Below are 24,345 nucleotides of genomic sequence, written 5' to 3' on the forward strand. Positions count from 1 at the left end.
AAAAAACCCAACAAAAACCAAACCAAACTAAACCAAAAACAAACAAACTAACAAAACCAAACCAAACCAAAACAAACAAAAAACCCCAAACAAATACCCTCAGCTATTTCAAATTAGTAACAAAAGCTTCAGGTGTTGGTATTGACTTTCTGGTGCTCGAGTACCTTGGCATTGCATTGATTGCATTGAAGTGCTAGCCACCTGCCTCCACTTACATGGCACCAGTCCAGGGATCATATCACCATGTTGTTTCTGTTTAAGCCTTTGCTGTGCCTTGTCCTCGGTCTGTATAATAAATAGGTTCAGTGTCTCAAGGAACTAGCTGTGGACCTGCCAGGCAAAAGCACCATGTTTGAAACAGACATCAAATTCAGAGCTTTTAATTTCTCTGAACGAATAATGAAAGTAATGTCCCACATTTCAAAGCACCCACCAAATAAAAAAGGAAAGGATTTGTTTCTGGGGTACATTTTGAAAATCAAAACCTAATCAAATTGTGATGTTAGCAAATCCAAGCCCTGAAGGTAAAGGGAATCAATACCTAAAAAGTCTCACAGAGAAATAGGAGTTAGCATTTGGAAGTCCAAATGGAATTATAAATTCAACTCTTCAATAGTTACAGAGCTTTTTCATCTAGCTAATACTTTTGAGCTGTAAGGTGATAGATAAGGCCACACAAAAGGAGAAAAAGGATCCTGATGGTTTCCTGGAAAAACCCCTTTACCTGGGGAGACATTCCCAGAAACTGATAAAAGGATTAAATGAGGAAAGGAATGATATGGAGATATCACATCCTTTTCTTGAAACCATCCTGCCTGCCGGGAACTCAGGAAGTGGACCCTTGGGCCTCTGTCATCCATCACCCCAAAATTAATTTATTGACTATAGCCACTCAAACTTCCTAAAGAAAAAAAAAGTATAAAAAGAGATTGGACCCAAGCAAAACTTGGGGAGAAGTCCTATCAACTCTGCGGAGGTAACCATAATAGTAGTCATAATGGTCAGTCTTCGCGAACAAAGATTTTGGGAAAGGTCTTTTACCTTTCCAGCCTGCGCAATGGATTTTTTTTAGGTGAGACACAGCATGTGCTGAACTGAGCCCACCCTTTAATCCTAAGGTTCATCTGCCGGGGCCAAGCGAGCTTGGACAATGGCAGTGAGGTCCTCAGGATGTAGGTTTGTTTAGAGTGACCTTCTCATAGATGGATGGCCTCACAGGGCTAACGAGCTCCATCTGCCCGGGGGACCAGGAATTGAACCTGGGTCGCAGCGGTGAGAGTGCCGCATCCTAACCACTAGGCCACCAGGGGTCCTGAATATCTTATTATCGGAGGTAACCAATGGGCTACCTTTTCTCCCTCCACTCTCTCGGGAGGCCTTGGGGTGAGCGATTGCTTTATACATATATACTAATTTTACTTTTGTTTCATAATAATTTGTAGGTTGCTTTTTCTTTAGTGTGTATGCTTAAGTTTTTGCTTTACTTTTTCTTTGTAAGTTGTCTTACTTATTTGCAAGTTGCTTTTCCTTTAGAGTTTGTAAGTTGTTTTAAGTTGCTTTAGAGGAGTGTGTGCTTTGTAAGTGGCTTTGCTTTAGAGTTTTTGCTTAGGTTTTGTGATATTAGTATTCTTTGTAAGTGACTTTGCCTTAGAGCATGTGCTTATGCCTGGCCTTGTTGTTGTTGCTACATGGTTTCAGTATAATTTTTGCAGTTAAATGTTATCACCGAAGATACGAACCCTATAAATTGTCACAAATTTATATTAATAAACATGTTATTTTATGAACTGTTAAAGTCAGTCTGTTTTTAGGCATTGACTGTTTCGTTGATGGTGAAATAACTCATAGGAGAAACTGGTTAAGGGGTTTCCCTTTTACTATTAAGTATTGTCCCCATATAACTGGTATCAAATGTCCTGTCCATTTCAGTGAATCCGTTAAGCGAAGAGTCTCATCTAAGGAGATGCTAACAGACATTGGACATTAGAAGGCTTTGATCTTCTGCAGGGGACACTGATAGTAAAAAAAAAAAAAAATTAATACAGATTGGACAGAAAGTTCTTCTTTTCTGTTTCTTTTAACGTGACATGAGCCAATCTAGCTGCAGTCGTGCAATTTTTACCTGCAGGCTTACACCTATATAAGTTTACCATTGTCTATCTAAAGTCTATAAACTACCTCACTTCCACTCTTCCTGTCCTGATCAAAGCATTTCTAGTCGCCAGCACAACATCACAACAACCAGCAGGACAGAGCTGTAAAAACGATGGATATTTCAGTTTGTCTGCCAAAGCAAATACAAAAATTTTCTTGTTTATTCTTCTAAATAATTCAGTATCAACTGAATGCTCAATTTAATCCAAAATGTTTAGACTATTCCTTGTTTGAGTTTCTAAAGCTATTTTCCCTCTCAGTATAAACAAAAGGCTATTCAAAATCAAACTATTCTAGAAGAAAAATTCAAAATGCTTCATTCAAGAATGTTAAAATATGCTTGATTCCCCTACTTCGGCTACTACAGCTCACTAAGATTGGACAGAATTGACCTTTTTGTCATCATCAAAATTCTCATCTAGCCTCAAAAATTATCAAGTAGCACTCTTCACCTAGTTCTATTTCTCTGATGTTTCCAATAGTCTCCTATCTACCCTGAAGGTCCTGTGACCATTATATCTGTGACCAAACAATGAACTTCACAATTTTCAGAAAGCTGTTTGTTATCAATATAGCCCGTAGGCCCACGAAAAAAGAAGTGAAAAAATAGAGAATGAGCAAGGAGAAAAAGCCATAGACCAATTTGAGATTAAAAATAAAGGGGATGTTTACCGGAAAATATCCCTTATCAATCTCCAATCAGGAAGAGAATGATTTATCCTTTTCATGGCTAAGCCCTGGATTGGAAACCCTTCTGAAAATACTGAAGAGCTGCTTGTCTAAAAACAGACAGACAAGTGGGAAATTAGAGACTGCTCAGAGTCAGCAAGTACTATCAGGCAAGAAAGGAGACATACAGATTAAGAGATCCCTCAGGAATCCAGATAACCTACAACTGGAAATTAACTGGAGAAAAAAGGAATAAATAAATAATTACAGCAAAAAGCTGAGGTTACAATAAGAATTGATTCATGATTAAATGCCTTTTTATTGTTTTTAGCTTTAACTCTGCCTTGTATGTTTAGGAACAGGGTTAAACAAGCTTTTATTTTGGAGATGCTGTTTCTGAACAGATTCAGCCATCTTATTAGTCTTTCCTTCATAATTAAGTTTACATAATGCCAAACAGAGGTAGGATTTCTCTTTGGTTCAAAGAGAAATAGTGTGTCTGGTCACTGTGATTCCACTGTCATCAAGGGAAAGCCAAGGAGAGAGACTCTGAAGGAGACTTAAAGAGATATAAAGCAAAATTTTGTCCTGTGGTTATTAGACTGGTTGGAACAACCACTCTAATACTGGTTTTATAACACAAGCAGGTCTTTCCCATTTTCTTCCTTTAACAACATTACCCCAAATTACATTATATGACGTTGTTATTAATGTTAATGTAAAATGAGACAACTAAAATTACATAAAATTGGATGAACAACTACTTGCTGAAATAAGTATCAAAAAAACCCCAGTACATTGCTAAGTGTCTCAGACGGAAAAATTACAGTTGATGAGTTTTTCCCACATGAATAAGCATAAATGTAAATAAAGAATCTTATCTTTCTTATTCTGCTCATTAGTAGCTCTGCACATCTGATATAATGATGCATTGTTGAAATGCTCTGTCTGAGTCTCACATGAGTACTGTTTTTACTGAAATATTTTCAAGCTTCCAGCTGAGATGCTCAAGAAGCAGCCACAATTCTGAAATATAGCCAAGTTATTAAAATTTAGTTTAGTCACAAACTAGGTAACATGGCATTTTGGTTTTGAATTTTTTATTTATTTCTTTTTTTTGATGGTGGCTTTTCGGCCTTAGCCAAGTTACTATTTGCTTTCCATTTGAGACCTTGTATTACTTAAAGCCAGGATGCAGATTTAAAGAGAGAAACATGCTGCTGTGATCAAGCCAGTGTTTCTCATAAGGATCACACTGGATTGAGTTTATTATCAGAGAGAAGTCTGCCAGGTACGTCCTTGAAATGAAAGTAAGTAGGGCACAGAACAAAGACACACATAGCTTCAAGTTCTGCCAATAAAAATGACAGAGGAGCTTGCCAAGGACCAGATGCAACTGGGTTTTTTAAGCATAAAACTATTTTCCTAGGTGTCTATCCAGCTTCTGTGCTAGCCATTCTACATAAAATATTGAGGCATGGTGTAAATTCAAACATAAAACAGTACCTTATCTTATGGTTAGTGTATGAAAATACAATTTGAACAACCTGAAAGACACTGCTTAAATATTGCAGTGTGGGGAGCAGATAGGAATCAATCCAAAAAGTGTAGGAGAGAGGGTGGAAATTACATACCTATTTTGAAAATAAATGTGATACAGAGTAAAATAATTGCAAATAAGTGTAAATGAAGTGACTTTCCTCATTCATCTTTCTTTAACATATTCAAAAACGTGATTTGAGTCAATGTTCCTCAGTTGTATATTTATAAAATCCCTTACTACCAATATATTGTTCATTAGCATAACAGGCACATGGTATTTTGAGAATCTCCAAATTCATGGAGCTCATAGCATACAAGTCACATGATGTAAAGTGCCATCCATGGAACATTACTTAACAGTGAGATTTGGGGCACTTGCATAACGGCCCTGTGTCAATATCTGCACTTGACTGCAAAACTACCCAGCATCATCAGCTTATTAAGAGAATCTTTTCCTCTACTGTGCCCAGAAGCTTTATTTGGAGTTGGATTTGCTTTCTGATTATTTCTTATTTCCTTATTACTCTTCTACATTCTTGAGAGAGCAAGATACCTCAAAGTAATTAAATTCTGAAACTTCGAAGGGTAGTTTAACAACTTCAGTTGGAAGGAAGACATGGATAAAACAGATTTATAAACTGGCAGAGTGGATTTTCAATTGAAGTAACTGTGTTTGAAAAGAAACTAGCTATTTTAATACCATTTTTCAGTTCAGTTGCATTCAGGGACATGGATTATACAAAATGGCAGAGACAAAAATGTTTTCAAGGAGATAACATTTAAGAGGAAAAATGATAGTAGGGGTTTGGAATCTTATAAGTAAAGAAAAAACAATGCTATTTATTCTCCCTCAAGCTCTAAATTGTTGTAGCTTTTGACCTTTCAGGATGTGCTGTAACCTCTAGCAACAGCACTTGAAAAGAGCAGCTGAAAGGCAGGAGAGTTCTGCCGTACTACTATTTTCCAAGCTGATGTCCCCATCCCTACTAATAGATCAGAAATTCAGATTTTTATTTTCTTTTTAAATTTAATTTTAAAAGAGTACGTGTTCCTAAGAGGGTGTAGATTCTTTTGGGGGTTTTGTTTGGTTTTCTTTAGCAGCATGTACATTCAAAACCATTGTATTTTTACCTACTACTCATAAATTAGTCACAGCTCATTCCCCTTCCTCTTTGGATAAACAGAAAAAAAACCAAACAACTAAAAGGACGAGTTCATGTCTACTTATAATATGATTTGAAGAGAGGATTCTGCTCTCCATTCCCAGTTCTGCCCTAGGATGAGAGTGCTGATCCAGTGTGATGAGAGGATGATCCCTTCAGGGAGTCCTTTCAGTGCTCCCTTTAAACTTAAACTCATCTTGCTCCTGCTGAATTTTTCCTTAAAGACCAGAAAGGTGAGAGCGATGAGTGGGAGAGAAGGCAATGTTCAGCCACAAATAGAGCAAGAGAGTATAGGTAGGAACGCTGACATGCCCAATTAAACCAGATTACATTGCCACTCTGAGAAGCTTGGCCACTCGAGGATGTGTAAGTGTAACACTACCGTCACTCTTAAATCACATAAGGAGTTTTATTTCCTAATTCTTTTGAAAATATTTGGTGATCCTTTAAAGAAAGTTACTAGACCTTAGTGAGGCCTAGACACTCAAAATTAGAAAACTACTGTTTGGATGGATGCAGCCTCAACTTGCAGATAAGAGGGATGGAGATAAAGAAAAGCCACCTCAATTAATCCTTTCTTTTCTGCCAGTTTCCACAGCAGATCTACCCCTGAGTGTGAAGACTCTGTATTTAGGTATTTAAACTGACTTTAAAATAAATGCATCATGTCCCACAACTCCTACTTCCCATAACAGAGAAGAATTAAGAACTCAGCATCTTGAGTGCTACCTCTTCCCTGTCTAACAACAAATTTAGGATTATAAGAATCTGAAAATGCCAAATGTTAAGGCAAAGATATCCAACATAAGGCTGTTCTTTATATGCCCCTCTGGGAGCAGAGTAGTCAGACTTCTTGATCCCACAGACATAAAGCCTCTTTTGACACAAATGTGAATTTTGCCCAAGTCAGGATTACATGCTCAAACCTTCAGTATATCATGAAAGATTGAAGTTTGTGAAAAAGATCAGTACACTTTTTTATCCTCAACCTTTCATACGTTGCAAGTTATTTCAATGAACAGAGGAAAGGGGTGGCAGTGGCATGTGGCAGCTCCTAAAACACTATCCAGTTGTTGAATAAAAAGTTTAACATTCAAGTACTGTCATCACCATTCCTCTAATCTTTACCATCTACACTGTCAGGGTATTATAGTTTTCAAATAGGAGAACAGAGAATTTGTCTCTGAACTTTAATATCAAGGGAGCCATAAATTCCCCATTTATTGAACTTATAAAGGCATATGGGACATAATAATTTGTGATTTAAACCTTCAGAATTTAAACTTGAAACCAAGCTGTCTGACCACTTTATCATAAAGACCTTGTTATAAGAGCCGCAGCTGATAATGCAGCTTGTTGTACTTGTATGCCACCATTCCATTAAATAAATGGTCTAGAACCTGAGCAGAAATATTTCATAAGCAACCTTGAAACAATAATGAGTGCCCCCTCCAGCTGTCCTGCACACAAGGAAAGTTGAGCAAGTGAGAAGGACAGACATATAGCAAACACAGTATCACATAAATCTATGGATTTCTATGGAAAGTTTGCTTCTATTAGCATACACTGCAGGACTCATACTAATTTTACAGTTCTTCTCAATGTTTGGACTTAGTGTTCTATGAAATCTTCTCACTAACTGTTTCAACTTCTTTACACTGTCAAAAACTGGGAAGATCTTACTGTAATGTAAGAAGAGAAACATTCAGTCCAGGTATATGTAGACACTGGATATCCTTAAACCAATGAAAGAAGGTTTCCCTAATGAAATTTTCTTTAACATTAGAAATGTTAAATATTTGACCAGAAATAATAAGCCTTGAACCATATAAAGAAGAATGCTAGAAATAAATAAGTATTGCCTATGTGGATTTGTTGTTTACATATAAATCTGTGTTGAGAAGCCCTACAAGATTGCGTTTATCATTTAATGTGGCTCTTTTAGAAAAACAGGTTTTAAATGTCAAGTTTGTGTTTTGAATTACTAAATTAGAATTTAAATCGAGGCATATATATTGTGCAGAAGTTTTGTATTTTTCCCCTCTAATTCTGTTTCCTCTACAAGCAGAACGCAGACAAAGGGTCACAAATTTGATGCAGTTTCTGGTATCTGCTGTGTGGACTTCTGACATTATCACCTTGTCAGTACAATCATTACTCTAATTAACTCTCTCCTCCATACTTATCATGCATGAACTTACTTCCACACAAATACTAAGGACAGTGACCTGCTTCTCATTAAATAATGCCCATAAGGACTTTTCAAATGTTCATATTGTAAAGCTCTGTACACAAAACATTTTATTTTCTCAACTTGTTTTTAACACAACTAAGTCAGTAACAAACTATAGTCCAGCTCACATTTGACACAGTTCTTTCATGGCAGGCCATATATTTTTAATGCAGACTGTCTGCTCTCCTCTTCCTTAATGTTACTTAAGGCTTTTCTCTTTTGTGTTTAAAATACACTTGCTGCTGTGCTGTGCTGCGTGCTATGACATCTGTTCACAAAAACATGACTCTCAGTTTTGTCAAAAAAAAAAGTCCTATCACAGAGTCTTGTCCAGAATCAGTAGAGTAAGTAAAAGATTAGTGTCTTCTCAGCATTATGTTTTCCCTCATCTATTTAAGAGTTAAACTTCTGAGACCTCTGTTTGTTTCCTAAGACCAGAACAAATGTCCACTCTGCTTGCTTGAAGTCTCGACTACGGTCTCAGAGTTTAAAATGACAAAACTAGACCTGGATGATAGTTCAGTCTTATAAGAACACATGGAAGCCAAGAACCATTCTGGAGAGAACTTCAAGAAGAGATATTGTAGCTTATTTCTTAATATTTTTAGGTAATAGTAATTATTATTATTATAATCATTATCTCTATCTTTATCATTATTAAGTTTGTGAAGTCAAGAAAGCAAAATTGTTAAAATTCCTTCCATAAGACTACAGTAAAATTGACCATGATATTAAATAGGCCTGCAATAGCAAGAGTGGTAAGCATTCCAGAAATTGTATTAGGGGTCTCATACTTTCCACATGGAAAAAGTAATAGTTTACAACAGACACAAAATTTGTAGAGATGGTAAACATTTAGGCTTGCCACTGACTTATGTGAGGAGGATGCTTCCATACAAACAATGTTATATGCCTCCTCTTCCAAAAGGTAATACCTATCCATGGAGACGGCTGAAAAGCTTTCATTCTTATAAGTATTGATTCTCAGGTCCTGTAAAATAATGCTAAAAGCCTCTTGAAAGAAGCAAAAGTGATGAAAAATTTCTTTTCATTAGGTAGATACTAAAGTATATCAAGAGATAAGTAGTTATGCCTATTAAAAGCAGCAACCCACTCCCAGCATTAATCAGTTTATAAATCCATTACTTGTGTGTAGTAAGATCCCCATCTGTTCTTCAATGAAAGAGCAACGTCAGGTCTGCTTTTTCTTTGTCTACCAACAGGATTATTCATCAGATTTCCAATCAGTCAGCTCATTTTTATAAGCTCTTTTCAGGATTCTCTATTACCAAGCATAGAATTCAACCTGATAGACTGTTGGTACTAGCAATAAAGCATGGGAAGGAAAGAATATATCCTAGATGGAGTCTTGTAAGGGTGGCATTTCTGCTTGCTTTTCCTTACAAGAGCTTTGCAGAGTGGCTGCACTGCATAATGCATACATGGGAGACAAAGAGGGATACATTGCTGCTCTCTGAGTCATTTCTTCAAGAAGAAGCTTACTTTCTTTTCCAGTCCAATTATCCTAGTATTTATAACAGCAACAGCAGCAGAACTTACATGAGACACCCTCCCTGAGAGGCCCTTGCTTCCCACTGTCCAGAATTAAACACTTTTCATGGTCTCAGGCATGTTACAGAGGTCCCTACTAATCAAGCAGATGACAAATACAAAAGAAGTCAATCCACTTCTCCAAAAATTGCTGTAGGTCCCTGTTACAGTCTATTTACTTTCAAGACTAGAAAAAGTAGATTTAGATACCTCTCTTTTGAACTGACTTATAACAAATATGGTCCGACTGCTCTGAAGCCTACGTCGCAGAATTTGCCTTTGTGCTCCTCTTCTGAAAACAAAACAAGAGGGAAAACAGATTCCACTAGGAAAAGGGGCTCAACCAATATTCCCATGGCTTTCATAACAGTGCATTAATATCAGAATCCATAATCTCAGTATTTATAAACTTCCACACAGTAATTACACTGTCTGTTCAACAGGCATTTTAAAGCAATATCTATACCACAGATAGGTAAAGGATATCTCAATATGCTTCAATTAACACAAACATCTGCTACTCTAGCCCCATGGTATTAGGAATTCTGGTGCACAGTCTAAGTCCATGCTCCTACAGCTAATGCTGTCATCAATCCACATGCTAGACAGATAAATGCACCTCCAGCGTACCACATATACGCACAGCCACTAAAATGCTTCTAGATAATCTACATTGAACTGTAAGAGTAGCAGACCAACATTATTCAAATCCATCCACTTGTTCATCTTAACAGTAATTCAAGAGAAGAGATCTGAAGAGTTACAAAAATTCAGCTACACCACATGACTGTCAGCATAACAAACACTAGCCAGCACTAACAGCACATTGTCCTGTGACCCCAGAAGCATGACACAGACAAATTTGAGAAGTCCTGCCTTAAAACCATAATCCTATACCATGCAAATACCTTAAATCTGACCAGGACTTTTCTAAGAATACTAACAATGATGCCTATGGAAAGTGCTGATTTGACACACACACAAAAAAAAATCACCCAAACCTTCTCCAACTTTCATTACAAATTTACTAAAAAAGCTTCTCAGAGCTTGAATCTGCAAAATCAGAAAAAACAAAGTGTCTTCTCAACCCTATTGTTTAGGAAATTCAATTAAGCTACAGAAGAGACAGATCCAAATCTATGCTGTGAATCAGATGACAGATAAAGACACAAGTCAATCTCTTATTAAGACAGTATACTATCTATTAACTCTACCTCTAGACTCTATCTTACTTTCCAGCTCTTACTTGCCTCTTTGAGATGTTCTACTTCAAAGAGAAAATCCAAAATGTTTATTAGCAATATGACAAACTACCTCTGAATGAGACAGAAAAGTAATTACTCTCTTCACTTATTCCAATCCATTAGATGTTTTCAGTGGCCATCTCTGAAGAATCACAGAATGGGGGATTGGAAGGGTTGGAAGGGACCTCTGGAGATCATCAGGTCCACTTTCCCTGCTAATGCAGGTTCACCTAGAGCAGGGTGTGCAGGATCACATCCAGGAAGGTTTTTATTATCTCCCAAGATCTCTATACTGTTTTATCCCAGAATCGAGGTTATTTTTGGGAATGAGATTGATACAATGCAATCTTCCAATTAAACTGTCTTAATTTTATTCTAGCTACATTTTGCTTTGGGGTTGTGGTGGTCCAAAATTGGGTTTCATTCCAGTAGATTTAACACTTCGAAAAATGGGATTTGATATTTGTGTTTTACACCCTGCCCTGCATAATCACCCTTATCAGCTGTACTAAGTACATAAGAAAATTAACAATGGTTTTCCTACAGGAGGAGCAATTTGGGAATCACTTGATTTATGTGCTCTTTGTTTCAGTTTTCCCTTTTCTACCTTTGGCATGAAAGGTATTTTTATTTAAGCACTCCATTTCACTGCTTGCCTCAGTCTTGTATCATTTAAGAGGTCAGTTACAGGTATCAGAGTGATTGTGTTGGGCTATGTAATCCCAGATGCACAGTACCCTGAATGCAGATTTAGGAGTTTGAGTAACTTCAGATAGTCCCTGGGCCTTGCTCAACTCTCAGCAGACTATGTTTCAGCCAAGAAACTTGAATGACTACATCCAGGATCCACAGTCATTTGCAGATCTTCATATAGATGTGCTTCTGGAGAGTCTCAATCACCTGTTCTGTAACAATGTTGGCTGAAAATTAAGCATATCAGCCTGGTAAACACAGCACTAACCTTTCTCCTTAAGTCTGCTCATCATATATCTACACTGCCTCCAACTCGCTCCAGAACTCTATGAGTCTTCTCTGCCGTGGTCATCAAGTGGGTTTTGTTCTCTCAAGCTTTTCTTGTTGGTTGGCTTCCAGAGATACTCTGATTTTGTGACCATTTTGTAGTCATTTTAAAAGGGCTGCTTGTTGTGCAATGTGTTCAGCCAGACCAGATGTTCTTGAAGAAATTAATGGGTTTAATCCTCTTTTCTCCTCAGACTTTATCTTATGGGACTCCATTTCCTGGGCTACGCTGACTAAAGCCCTTTCATCTATTTGGCTCTGATTTCCTATACAAACCAGATTCAATCTGTGCATTTTTTTTTCAAAAGGTTACCTCCAGTTTTCTGGTACTTTTCCTTCAGCTGGCTACTTAGAATCTGCAGGGAGTTTATGCATGGCTGGTTTTCCCAGCAAGGACTTCAAGATGCTTTCTGTTATGTTCTACACTGCCCATATACCTGCTGTTCTGAAAAAGTCTGGTAAATATTACTTTTTCTTCACAGAAAAAAAAAACAAACAATACATTTTTACTTACTTCTTGCAGTAAATATCAAACTTTCCCTCCTGTGAACTCCCTGACTCCATCTGAAAGATTCATTTTCCTAGCATGACTGGTTTCTCAGGCTAAAGGATGTATTTTCTTTCCCAATTCACAAGGGTGATTAGCAGAGACAGGTTTTCCATAGCACTGCATTGTGCATGAGCTTTGTATGTCGCATCAACTCTAAAATGCATTTACAGTGCCTCAGTCTGATCAGATTCATTCACAGTAATATATTCTTTACCTGTGTTCCATCCTGTCTAGCTGTTCTTCCCTACAACTTGTAAGTCCCAGAGAGAATATAACTTGTAGAAACCAGCTTTTCATCATGCTACCTGTTATTTCATCACAGGTGTTAATGAAGTTTTGGCAAGTTTGGTGATGGAAACACAAATATTTCTTCAACATTCGCCTGGCTAGATTTATCATTCCTTATTCCCTAACTTTAAAGTCACTTACATTAAAATGCATTCATACAATGAATAATTTCTTATATTTTATATATAATTTTATAGAAATAAGAATGATTTGACTTTTTTTCTTTCTCTCCGATTTAAAATAAAAACAGTTCTTCCTTTTGTGTGTCATAGCTGGCCATGTAGCAGAAAAATCAATGAAATTAAAAATTTTAGTGAAGTAATATTCTTGGTTTATGTAGCAAGCCTGATTTTGTAGATTATTTGGACATGATTTTTCATGCACCAGTTCCCAAGTTTCAACTTTATTTCTCAGCCTCCTTTACTGGATAGCTAGAGTCTAACAACCTGAATACAATTTCAAGAGAAACATGACGGTAGCTGGTTCTTATCTGATTTGTTTCTTTTAAAATAATGTTCTTGTTACTCTTCCCATCCCTCACAGGATTCAACTACATGTGTGCCTTGGATTTCCTCGTTCCAACCCAGCCTGCTTGGACACCTCCTGGGTCACCTGTCCCTCCTTCCACCACCAGAATACTTCCTTTTTTGCATAAGTTTAGTTGAAAACTCATTGTGCATCCATGCAGTCTTCTGATGCCTTTGCTGAACCATCTGTTCTTCAGTATGGATCATATTATGTAAAAAAAAAAAGAGAAAAAAAAAAAGCCAGCCTATGGAGAATTTTGTCTACATACATATTAGCATGTCAAATTGTCCACTCAGCTTTTATTTGTTAATGCATATGCAGAGTTTTGTTGAGTACAACTCATTCAGCTTTATTTTCTCATGCTGAGTAGCACAATATTCTACAAGTAACACTACTGACAGATGTGTGAGGAAAGACTGTGGAATCATGTCTAGAGATCTTCAATGAACATACAGAATTATTGTTTCTTCAGTCCTGTCCTGACATATTATAAAAGCTTCATTAATAAATCCTAGCCTAATTAAAGTAAAAAAAAAAAAGCCACTGCAAAAGGTTTTGTGTGTGTTTGACAGTATAAAACTTAATTCAGGTGTTTTTATTGCCCAGATATTCAGACAAAACACTACACAAAATTGCAATGTGAAACAAAAATAACCAGGAACTAGGTTATTTCCAACTAGGAATCAGAAAGAGTTTCACTGAGAAAGATTTCATCTCATCAGTGGAAAGTGTGCAAAAATATGAACATTGATGCAGATGAACTTCCCAGTTCCACCTCCCACAGTGTCTCTCTTCTCATTAGATCTCATTTTCTTCTCATAGTAACAAAGTGGGGAAAATGTAAGGAACAGTTTGACCTTGCATCTTTTCAGTTCCCTGAAATGAGTGTAAGGAGGCACAGAATCACTGCCCAGAATTGTCAAATTATCTAGGCAAAAACTTAAAGCTTACGGGCTATAACCCTTATAAGCAGGATTCTCACAGACAGATATTCTAAAAGCAATAGTATATACAAATATTGGTCAGCTTCTGCTTTTTCCACTGTGGCTTCAGAATGAATGCATTCTGTCATTCATACTTAAATGCAATTATCAGAAACCAGTGTGAAGTGCAAATACCAGACACTGTATTTAATTTAAATGCTTATAGAGTCATAAAAATATAAGAGCATAAACTTGTTTTTTTTTCCAAAACAGTGGAAAAGAGAGAGTCAACTTAATATCTGCCCCAACCTCAGAAATATTTACTAATTAGTCAAATTTTCTCCAAGGTGCATTCCAAATTCTGAAAACTCATGCTCACCTTAGTTTTCATTTAGAAACTAAGTATTAAGGAACTGAATCACATACCACAAAAAATGGTCAATACCACAATGAAGTTGTTATTTAACTAATAATTAACAGAAATTTGTTTTATTTCTGACCCAGTTACTGATTTTTCCTAGAATCGATTACCATAACATTGTTTTATCCTGGGTAACCACATAAATATGGAATTCTGAGATTTTCTCAGGTCTTTCATTTGACTTCTAATAAACCTAACCAAATCAGACAATTTTATACCTAAACCAAAACACAAACAATTTTGTGGCTATTTCTGATTACTACGATGGTAGCTGTACCCTGGGAAAAAGACTAATAGGTTTTCATCAAGGAAGTAATTTTCAAAATTGAATAGACACATAAGTGCAGGCATAAATATTAACTTCTAATAAAACTCTTTTTCTTTAATTCACTTGTTTTCTTTGAATTATATTGTTGTCATTACTTATATCAACATAAAATATCATAAATATCTCAAGATACATGAGCAGGCCTAAGTACAGACCCTAGTCTGTTACAGGATGAGGATGGTCACCTCACAAACAGGGACAGAGACAAGGCAGAGATGTTTAAACGCTTTCTTTGCCTCTGTCTTCAACACGCATGACAGACCAAGGGGGCCGCAGTGCCCTGAGCTGGAGGACCATGACTGTGAGAATGATAACTCTGTCAGCCCTGAAATTGTGCTGGATCTGCTGCTCCAGCTGAATCCCTATAAATCTAAGGAGCCTGATGGGATTCATCCCAGAATCCTCAAAGAGCAGGCTGATGTCATGGCAAAACCTCTCTCGATGATTTTTGAGCAGCCTGGGGAATCCAGAGAGGTCCTAGCTGACTGGAAGCTGGCAAAAGTTGTCCTGATTTTTCAAGAAGGGCAAGAAGGAGGACCCTGGAAACTACAGGCCTGTTAGAGAGTGTTCAAAGGAGGGCAACACAGATGGTGAAGGGCCTTGAGGGGAAGCCGTATGAGGAGTGGCTGAGGTCACTTGGTCTGTTCAGCCTAGAGGAGAGGAGACTGAGGGGAGACCTCATTGCGGTCTACAACTTTCTTATGAGGGGAAGAACGGGGGAAGGCATTGATCTCTTCTCTGTGGTGACCAGTGACATAACCCAAGGGAATGCTTTGAAGTTGTGTCAGGAGAGGTTTAGGCTGGATATTAGAAGGAGGTTCTTCACCCAGCAGGTGGAACAAGCTCCCCAGGGAAGTGGTCACGGTACCAAGCCTGACAGAGTTCAAGAGGCGTTTGGACTCAGACCCCCACAGATCACATGCAATTCCCAAATGCTCAGTAGAGCAAATTGCCCTCTAAAGGCCATAGTCTTAACCAGAAAGCAATTAAGAGAAATAACATTGTTAATGATGTCAGAATATTTCTTAAATAAATCATGTTTTCAGTTTGCGTGTCTTCAAATAAATCCAAAATAACAGCTGAACCAAAAATTTTATACAAAACTCTCATATACATGTCTAAATCCAGATATTTCAAAGGAGATTTAGTTTTCAATTTTAATAAATTGATTGATTTCCATAGTTTGACATGATTTATCTCTCCCAGACATGACAGCAGAAACATCATATTGTGGTACCATCTGGGATGGGTAAAACAATACATGCCAAAGCAGAAAAGAACTAACAGGAAAAGGCAATAGAAAAATAAGGATAGCAAAATGAAGGCAAAAGGTGTCCCAAAATATTGGATAAGCCTATCAGAGAAAAACTCAAAACAACTTTAGTCCTCTATTCTCAATTCAGAACAGGACTAGCTTCCTATTCTTTGACTAAGAAGTGACTCTATCAAACATTTAGGAGCAACAATTCACCTCTTACACTGGGCAGAGTAGTGTTGACCAGGCAAGTAAAATCTGGAAGCAGCACAGACTCTTTCTTTGTGCCCTGAACCATTTAGGAGAGTAGGTTGTTTTGTTTCTTTGAATGTTTAAAAATCCTTAATTTCAGCAGCAAAAAACTAGTCTCCTAACCTTGAAATTTTTTCCACCTCTTCCCTAGGAGTGAAGGGACCCAGAACTTTTTGCCTTATGGAAACAGCCAGTTCTTCCCATAGTTCAGCAGTTGGGTGCATCCTTTAAGGGCACTATGTCAAAGGCTCCTTAGAGCTTTAGGTCAAGATGTGTATCTCAAATTTTTCTGCCCTGTGGCAAGGGGACAAGAGGCTGCTCTACCATTTTCTATTACTCAGGTTTAAATGTTGGGCTTTTTAATTTTATGTTTTGCTTTGTTTGTTTGTTGTCGTTTTTTTTAATTTCAGCCAGTAACTTCTGAGGATACTACAGCCCTTATGCTAGGTACTGTTGACCCCTAACATACAGGTGTAAGCTGAACTCATCTCCTGTATGGTAGAATTAGCCAAAATATTCTATGCTCCATCCCACCTAGCCTAGCAGAACTGCAGTACTGGAAAACATAATTCTCCCTGTGACTCAGAAGACATGTCTTTAAGCCTGCTCTTTGAATATACATGGCACACAAAGTGTGGTTGAACTCTAATTAGTTGTTACAGGCCAAAACAGACAATGAAGTTCCATATCAGCATCTATAAGCAAAAATCAATAAACTTGTTTGCAGATACTGTATTACAGATATAATCTCTTCAAAAGCATAATGTATATTCCATCTGTTTTCTAAATTGCTCAGCACTGCAGCTTTTAGGTGCCAAAGAGCTGAAAGTCTCTATCAGCAACTACTTGTGGCAGACTCTCCACCTGGGCAAGACAATATAGGAATCAAGACAATCTGCTTTCAATCTCTATATTAGTATTTTCTACTTTCTTTTTGTGCAATGTGCTAACATTCCTGCACTTTTTAATTACATTGAAAGAGGCTGGTTCTCAAAGAGAGCCCATAACCCTCCACAAATATCACCCTGTTGTAACAGAATACTGCTTTTGCCCAGAATTAGTTGAAATACACCACGATCCTATACAGTCCAGATATTTGGAAAGCAGCAGCCTGATTTCTTTTCAAACAAATGCTAATTGGCAATTCCTCTTCTGCAACTATATCAGTATAACATGTTTGGGAAAATGGAGACATGGGTGTCACCTTCTTAGGAGAAGACATTTCCACAATGACCTTTTGTGAATATAATGCAGTGTGGCTGACCACCATCCATATCAGGAAAAAATATCCCATAGGACTAAATTATACCACTATAAAATTCAGATCTGCTGTTTCACAAGTATCTGCTGTACAATGTACATGCATATTTTTGATATCACCTCTCCTTCACGTGACAACAAGTGAACTCATATTATATATTCAGGTGATCCAGGCTTCCTCTTTATCTTAAAAACAAAACACAAATGTTTAACATCTAAAGAAGAGAGGAGCTTTACTCCAGTGGAAATGAAAATTTTAGTACCTATTTTTCTCTTTTACTGTGAAATCAGAACAGAAAATTACTGTAAACACACAAGAAATGCAGCCTAATGAGTAGAGTTAAGAAAGAAAAAACAGAACAAAAAAAGGTGGGCTTCTTGGCTAAATGGATTAATTTGTCTTGAAATGCACTTGCACATGTATTTCAATACCAGCACAAAACAAAGAAAGACACAGTAAATCTGCCTGCCTTTCTTTTTCTTCTCTTTTCCCCCATCTCTCAAAATACTAACACATACCAATAAGCCAAAACAGCAGCAAAGCCCTGCCAATTTGCCAGTATTCTTTTTCTTCAGTTAGACTCGTTCTAAATTTACATGAAAAATTTCAGCTATACTGAAGGGTAGGAAATTACAATTTCTGGAGACTAAAACTTTACAATTTTATAGAAGCCAAGTGTAAATGAGTAACAAGCAGAAATGAGCAAAAGAGGAGTCATACAACAAATTGGCTGCCTCACAAGCCCTCTTAATGCAGTTTTGTAATGGGGGGTCTGCATATGAACCTAGAACATCACACATCAGAAAAAACTCTCAAACAATTAGACAATATATGTAACTACATCTCTGTGGACAGAAAAATCCTATGCATGGAAAGAACACTCAGAATGCAGAGTGGATCGGCACTTGGCCAAATATGACCAAATAATGTTATAGAACAGTAGTCATCTTCTGATTAATATATAGGTGAATCTGTGAGCACCAGCTGTTTCACTAGCAATTTTTTTTTAATGAGAAATGGAGCACTGTCTGCTGGTAATTGATCTCTGCACAAATACACCATAAAATGAATATCAGGATTTGCGTTATCTAACATATTTTATCTAGCTTGAGGATCTAACATGTTTTATCTAGCTTTCAGCTGCATGCAAACAAGGTCATTTGGGTAAAGATTAGACATATGTGAAATTAAGCACTGCTAGCCAAATTCATCCTTTTCTGGCTTAAACCAAGCTATAAGTTTGGTCAGAAACTGTTGCTATGCAAGCAGAAAACACCATAATGCAAATACTAAGGATATCACAAAAAAAGTACTGGAATGCACTTAAAACATCAACAAGTCTATCTATAAGAACACAAAGAACTAGCTCTGGCTTCACAAATATTTCTAACTCTTCTTTAAATTTCCAATTGTCTAATTTAATTATTTGTGCACTTGCCATACATTCAAATCCAACAGTCTGCCACCAGAAAAGTATCAACAAGAGGAAGTACTGTACAGAGGTGTCATTGTGATATGCAGATGTACTGCCCTTTGCTTTTTCTTTTTGAAACTGTGCTTTCAACACCAACTCAGACTAAGACAACATTTCAAATACCTCTGCACATTTTGCTCATTCCTAGCTCCAAATCAGAAGTTTGCACGTGCTCTGTTATTTTTTGGTCACTCTGCAACTTGGTCACCTCAGTCGTCTTCGGAAAATTTTATGAGCAAACTCAAGTATGTGCCGTGTAAATGCCTTAACCACCTGAGTTTGTAAAAAAGTTCATCTTATGGAAGAAGAAAAGATGCGTATGTTCTATTAGGTTTGTGAAAAGTTTATGCATGCTGGCTTGTAAAAATGTTTATGGCAATTGTGGCATAAAGACTTATAAAGGCCAGGAAGTATAGCTTTTCACTCTTTACAGACACATTAGCAAACTTGTCATGCAGGTAGACACAAACAAATGTTTGAATTTAGAAGCTCTCTTACAAAAAAATTTGAAAAAAAAAAAAGGTAAAAACAGACACTTGTGACATCCTCCACATGATGTCAAAAGCCCACTATTAATGCTGACCTTTGCTAGATAGAATCTTTTTAAAAAAACATTTTTGAAAAAAAAAGTATTCATTTAAACACTACTATTTATATTTCTGCTTTTATATTTTAAGAAATACAACAAAGTTTTCGGGAAATCCAGCTTTCATCTTGGCCAACATTTTTATGGATCATTCTACTGTTGCTTGAGGTGAGCAATAACAAAGCAAAGCTCACAGAACAAATCCATGCAGAATCAGGCCTTCTATGTCTGTAAGCCTACTATTGCTGTTAGCTAGTGATAAAATATTTGCCCTTCAACAACCACAGCCCAATGAGTGCTTCTTTCCTAATCCATAATCATTATGCATGCATTGTTCCAACAGTCAGCTTTGAACAATTTGACTCTTAGGCTTCTCCGTCAAGAGCTTAAAAGGCTTTCACTTGCTGTACTCTTCTTTATTCTGCTACACAAAGAAAATTGCTGAGATACATCAAATACTGGTTTGCTAAAGATATTATCATATGAAACCTGCTTACTCAAACAACATGCTCTTCCTATAAAGTACAGAGCACAGAACCATGACATCCAGGATGACAATTTTGATGTACTCACAATGGGCAATGGTATCTCAGTGCATGTCCCCAGCTCAACGTTTAAATGCACATCCTGTCTCATGCAGTCTAGCAGCACTCTAACCCTCACTTTTACAAGGGATTAACTTTCACTAAACTGATGGAAACAGTACCCTTTCAATACATGAATCTCTGTTCTGCATTTCTTTTGTGATAACTTGCATTTCAAATGGCTGCCTGGTTTTGGTGGAGTTTTTTTCTTTGTTTATTTATCTTGAGTTTCCAAACTATTTTCCAGGCATACACTTGTAAAAAATAGCACTTAAACATACTTCAGCCCAAATTTTTCAAAAGTTTGCAAACAAGGAATCATTATTTTAATTTATTCCTCTTTAGAGAGCTTTCCTATTAAAAAAAAATCTGATAATATTTCAATATCTGATAATATTCCAAAATAATACTTTATTTAAAAAAGTCTCAATTTTCAAAAATACATAGAAATTTGTAAATAAAATTTTGCAAAGATGTTTTTGCTATGAGATTATTACTGTTCCAGTTTGTTACATGTAACATGAAGCCTATTGTCTTCACACTGGCAGCATGTGCAAAAACTAACAACATATTCTAAGAGACATTTAGGCACGACAGATGAGGAAACTTGCTTAGACAAAAATAACTGAAATGCATCAATGGTCAAAAGTTTGAGGCATTCCCTTTTTTTTCCAGACAGAAAAGTACAATAAGAAAGATTCGACTGATTAATCAAACTAAAAAAAAAACAACAAACAAACAAAAAACAAACAAAAAAAACCCCCTCATCAATTAAAGAAAATAAACAGCTATAGAAGTCTGATTGAAAACTGTAGAAAAGGAGGATGCAAATTGTTCCAATTTGCTTCCATGCCAAGAGTATTTGCCGTGCAGGAGGAAAAGTCAGTAATTTTTCTCCCACTTCCAACACAAAATAACAAAGATAGACCCTCAGCAATTTTCTAAGATAATTAAACAACAGATGTATAGGTTGTCTTGTTTCTAGCCCTTTTGTCTTGTTCTTGAGCTACACTGAAAGCTTCTTACAGCTAGCACTTCATCATGCAACTTTTCTTCCAGATGTGAAAGTATGGTTTATTAGCTTGTAAAACATCTGCATGTTTTTACAAAGGGTGGTTCATGCAAAAATATCAAAGCAAGCAACATAAGTAGAAGAATTAGAATAGATTTTTTTTTTGCATTATTATTACGACAAAAACTGTGTGAAGAAAAAAAATGCTAAAAGCATATTTCTTCTGTCCATACACAAAGTGTCAAAGTGTTCAGTCCCTCAGTAAACAAATATTAACTAGCACACAGAGTATTGAGTTAAACCATGATATGCTTTAGTTGTCCTCTGAAATTCCATCATGCTGTTTTGCAAGGATTTCATATAACTTTTGCTTTGTTTCTCACTTTTTTCCCCTATTCCTTTCAACCATAATACCAGATTACAAAACAACCTGAATATGTCGTTTAGTTAGTTTGGAAGTCCTAAACAACACACTTTAAAAATCAAAACAAAGTCTGCAGCCCCCTCACAGCTGATTTGGAGCTGCCAAGGAAACACATCTTTTGAATACTGGCTGTTCTGGGGCACTCTAACGGAACCAGAAGGGAAGCAGAGGGAAAGAAGAGGAAGAAAAGATCTGTGAAGGAAAAACATGAAGGAGTCATAATGACAGGCTTGAAAATTAGGGAAAAAACTTGAAGATTAAGTGTATGGATAGTAAAGATATGCTGGTGAAAGAAAAAAATTCACACTTTTGATTTAGAAACACAAGTACCCTAAAGGTTTGTGGAAAAACGTTTGAAGATATAGATACAAACACTGAAGAAGGAATAAGAAACTTTACCAAAAATCAGCTTGAGAAGACTGTTTAAAGGCTTCTTAACATTCATAAGACTAAAATCTAGTAACCCAGTATAACTTCACAGTATGATTTCTGTGCTCATTTTGTACTGATTAGGGTGAGGGGATGTCTGGTTGAGTTACTCAGCAAAATTATAAACCTCTGTAATCTCCAGATTTCTTCCTAATTAGTGAATTTAGCCTATTGATACATATTCTAACAGAGAAAAGCCGTGAACTTCAATATGTGAATTAGCAGGACAAACTATAATGGCATCATCAGAGACCTCTGAATGAAGTCTCGCAACAAGAATCTTTTGGACTTAAATTATCTGCCAGGATATTGAGTATGCCAGGATATTGAGAAGGTGAAAGTAGACAGCCTGAATTCTGTATATTAAAAGTTCTTGGCGTGTCACAGCCTTAAACACTAGTAAAAAAATTGAATATTTATTAATACTGCAATCTTGGTTAAATATAAGCTAACTTCAGATCTTGTTTCTAGCAGTCTAGGAAGGTAGATAAAGTCTGCAAACTTAATTAAATCATACACAAGATGTTCTACAAATCACAAGGATGGCCTTACCTGAATGCATTTTACTTTTCTGTATTCAACTACATAGTATTACTTTGTGAATTGAAAGGGACAGTACTGAATCTAAATGTAGTTAATTTTAAATTGTGTTAATGAAAAGACTATGAAAATCCACTCTAAAGCAATCACAGCAGAATAACATTAGGTCTGTATGGCCTGGGACAAAGGCTAATCCGGAATTAAAATGGATAATATGACTTATATAATAAGAGGCCTCAAAAAGGACAAAAACAGATGCATATTTATGTGTAGCCATGAAGCTTATGAACATCTTGATTATCTGCTTTAAAACATCTGCTTACCTACATCATGCAGAGAAACTAAGGAAAGAAATAAAACATACCTGTATTAGAGAGAGATCCTCAAGGTTCAATCTGAAGAGGTAGTTTCTGGGGTTAAAAAAATAGTAGATAAAAATTAATTGTTACTAGTGTTGCTTTAAAAAGTGTTGCTAGTGTTTAAATAAAAGCAAAATTAATGCATGTAAAAGACAGGAAAAAAAAAGTAACAGGTATTCAGTGCTTCAAATTCTTTCAGGGACTGTCTTAATGTATAGCACTTTGGGCTAAAGATTCAGTTAATTTCTAAAACAGATTTTCAGTTTGAAGAACTGGCTGAATGTGAATAATGTAGATATTTATACTGCATGAATGTACATCTGATTCATTGCTCCAATCTTCCTTTAGAATCAATGGAAAGAAATACTCTGTGCTTTGGCAAAATTCATTTCACCAGGGTCAGATATCTACATGAGAACAAGAGGACAGGCAGATTAAAGCTGTCCATTTCTCTCCACAAAGATGGGAACCGTATGCAATTAGCTCAGCCACATATATGTAAAGTTTGAAGCAAAGGATTCCAGTATGATGGACTACCTGTAGAAGCCTCAGAGCTTACATAATTCTGAATGAAGTCCTGTCATACATGATTTAATTTCTTTGAAACCTGAGATTTTTTTTCCCCACAGACAGCAGGAACTACACACAAACCAACCAAGCATTTTCAAAAGCCTGTGTGTTTATTGCAAAAATATTTCTCACTCCACTTTTTCTTAACAGCAATATCACCGCAGCTACAGAACTTGGGAAGAGTTCAGGCAAACCGCAAGATGTTACACAAAGGCACTGCTTGAAACCTGGGGAAAGGATGGGGTTGGGAGACTCAGAAAGGTGAGGGTGCCCCACTGACCAAAACCACTTCCTCCAGTACATACTGGTGCAATATGTGCGTGCTACCACAACTCCTTCTAATATATTGTGTCTATTGAGTAAAAGCAGCCGTCTTATTACCCATAGTACTTAGTACCCATTACCTAGTACCCATAAACCAAGGGCATTGGTAGCCCTCATGGTGTCAGTCCATGACCCTCAAAAAAATGAGCAAATACCACACCATCTTTCAGCTGATTTCAGCACATCCTTCCCTAGCATAGATTGTCTTTTTTGCTAGGTTTGAATACAGCTTTTCTATGTTCCATGTCCATATTCATCCTGCACCATTTTTTTTCTTTCTTTCTTAGTTTCTTCTCACACTTCTTCTTTTCATTATTGGGGTTTTTTTCTACATTTTCACAGAAATAACATTCTTCAGTCCTCGTCTGCCTAATTTTTACCTTATTTAAATCAATTCTGATTTTCCAATGCCACTACAGAGTGATTATGTCTTAGAGATTAAATAATTTTTTAAAATAATAATAATATAAATTACTTCAATTTTAATTTAGTCATAAAATATCTGTAACATCAATTTATAAGATTGTAAGAGAGTAACTTAACGTAACAATAAAACAGATGATAAAGAGATGAGCAAATTTAAATATTTGCAATATTCACAGATTATCTGCAATATTACATCCATGCGAGTAGTAGAAGTGTAATCAAAATTAAAATTAGG

General features: G+C 36.5%; 1 protein-coding gene across 7 annotated transcripts in view; it reads right to left on the reverse strand.

The window, feature by feature from the left end:
* SEMA5A (semaphorin 5A) overlaps positions 1-24,345 on the reverse strand; it is a 329,582-nt gene that overhangs the window by 170,006 nt on the left and 135,231 nt on the right. For all 7 annotated transcript variants that reach the window (XM_027681100.1, XM_027681135.1, XM_027681108.1 and 4 more), the window contains one exon: positions 22,796-22,841. In XM_027681100.1, coding sequence (XP_027536901.1) covers positions 22,796-22,841 — 46 coding nt within the window. The remainder of the gene's footprint in view (positions 1-22,795; positions 22,842-24,345) is intronic.

The sequence above is a fragment of the Neopelma chrysocephalum genome, unplaced genomic scaffold, assembly GCF_003984885.1.
Source record: "Neopelma chrysocephalum unplaced genomic scaffold, ASM398488v2 Primary Assembly neopelma1_22b, whole genome shotgun sequence".
NCBI lineage: Eukaryota > Metazoa > Chordata > Aves > Passeriformes > Pipridae > Neopelma > Neopelma chrysocephalum.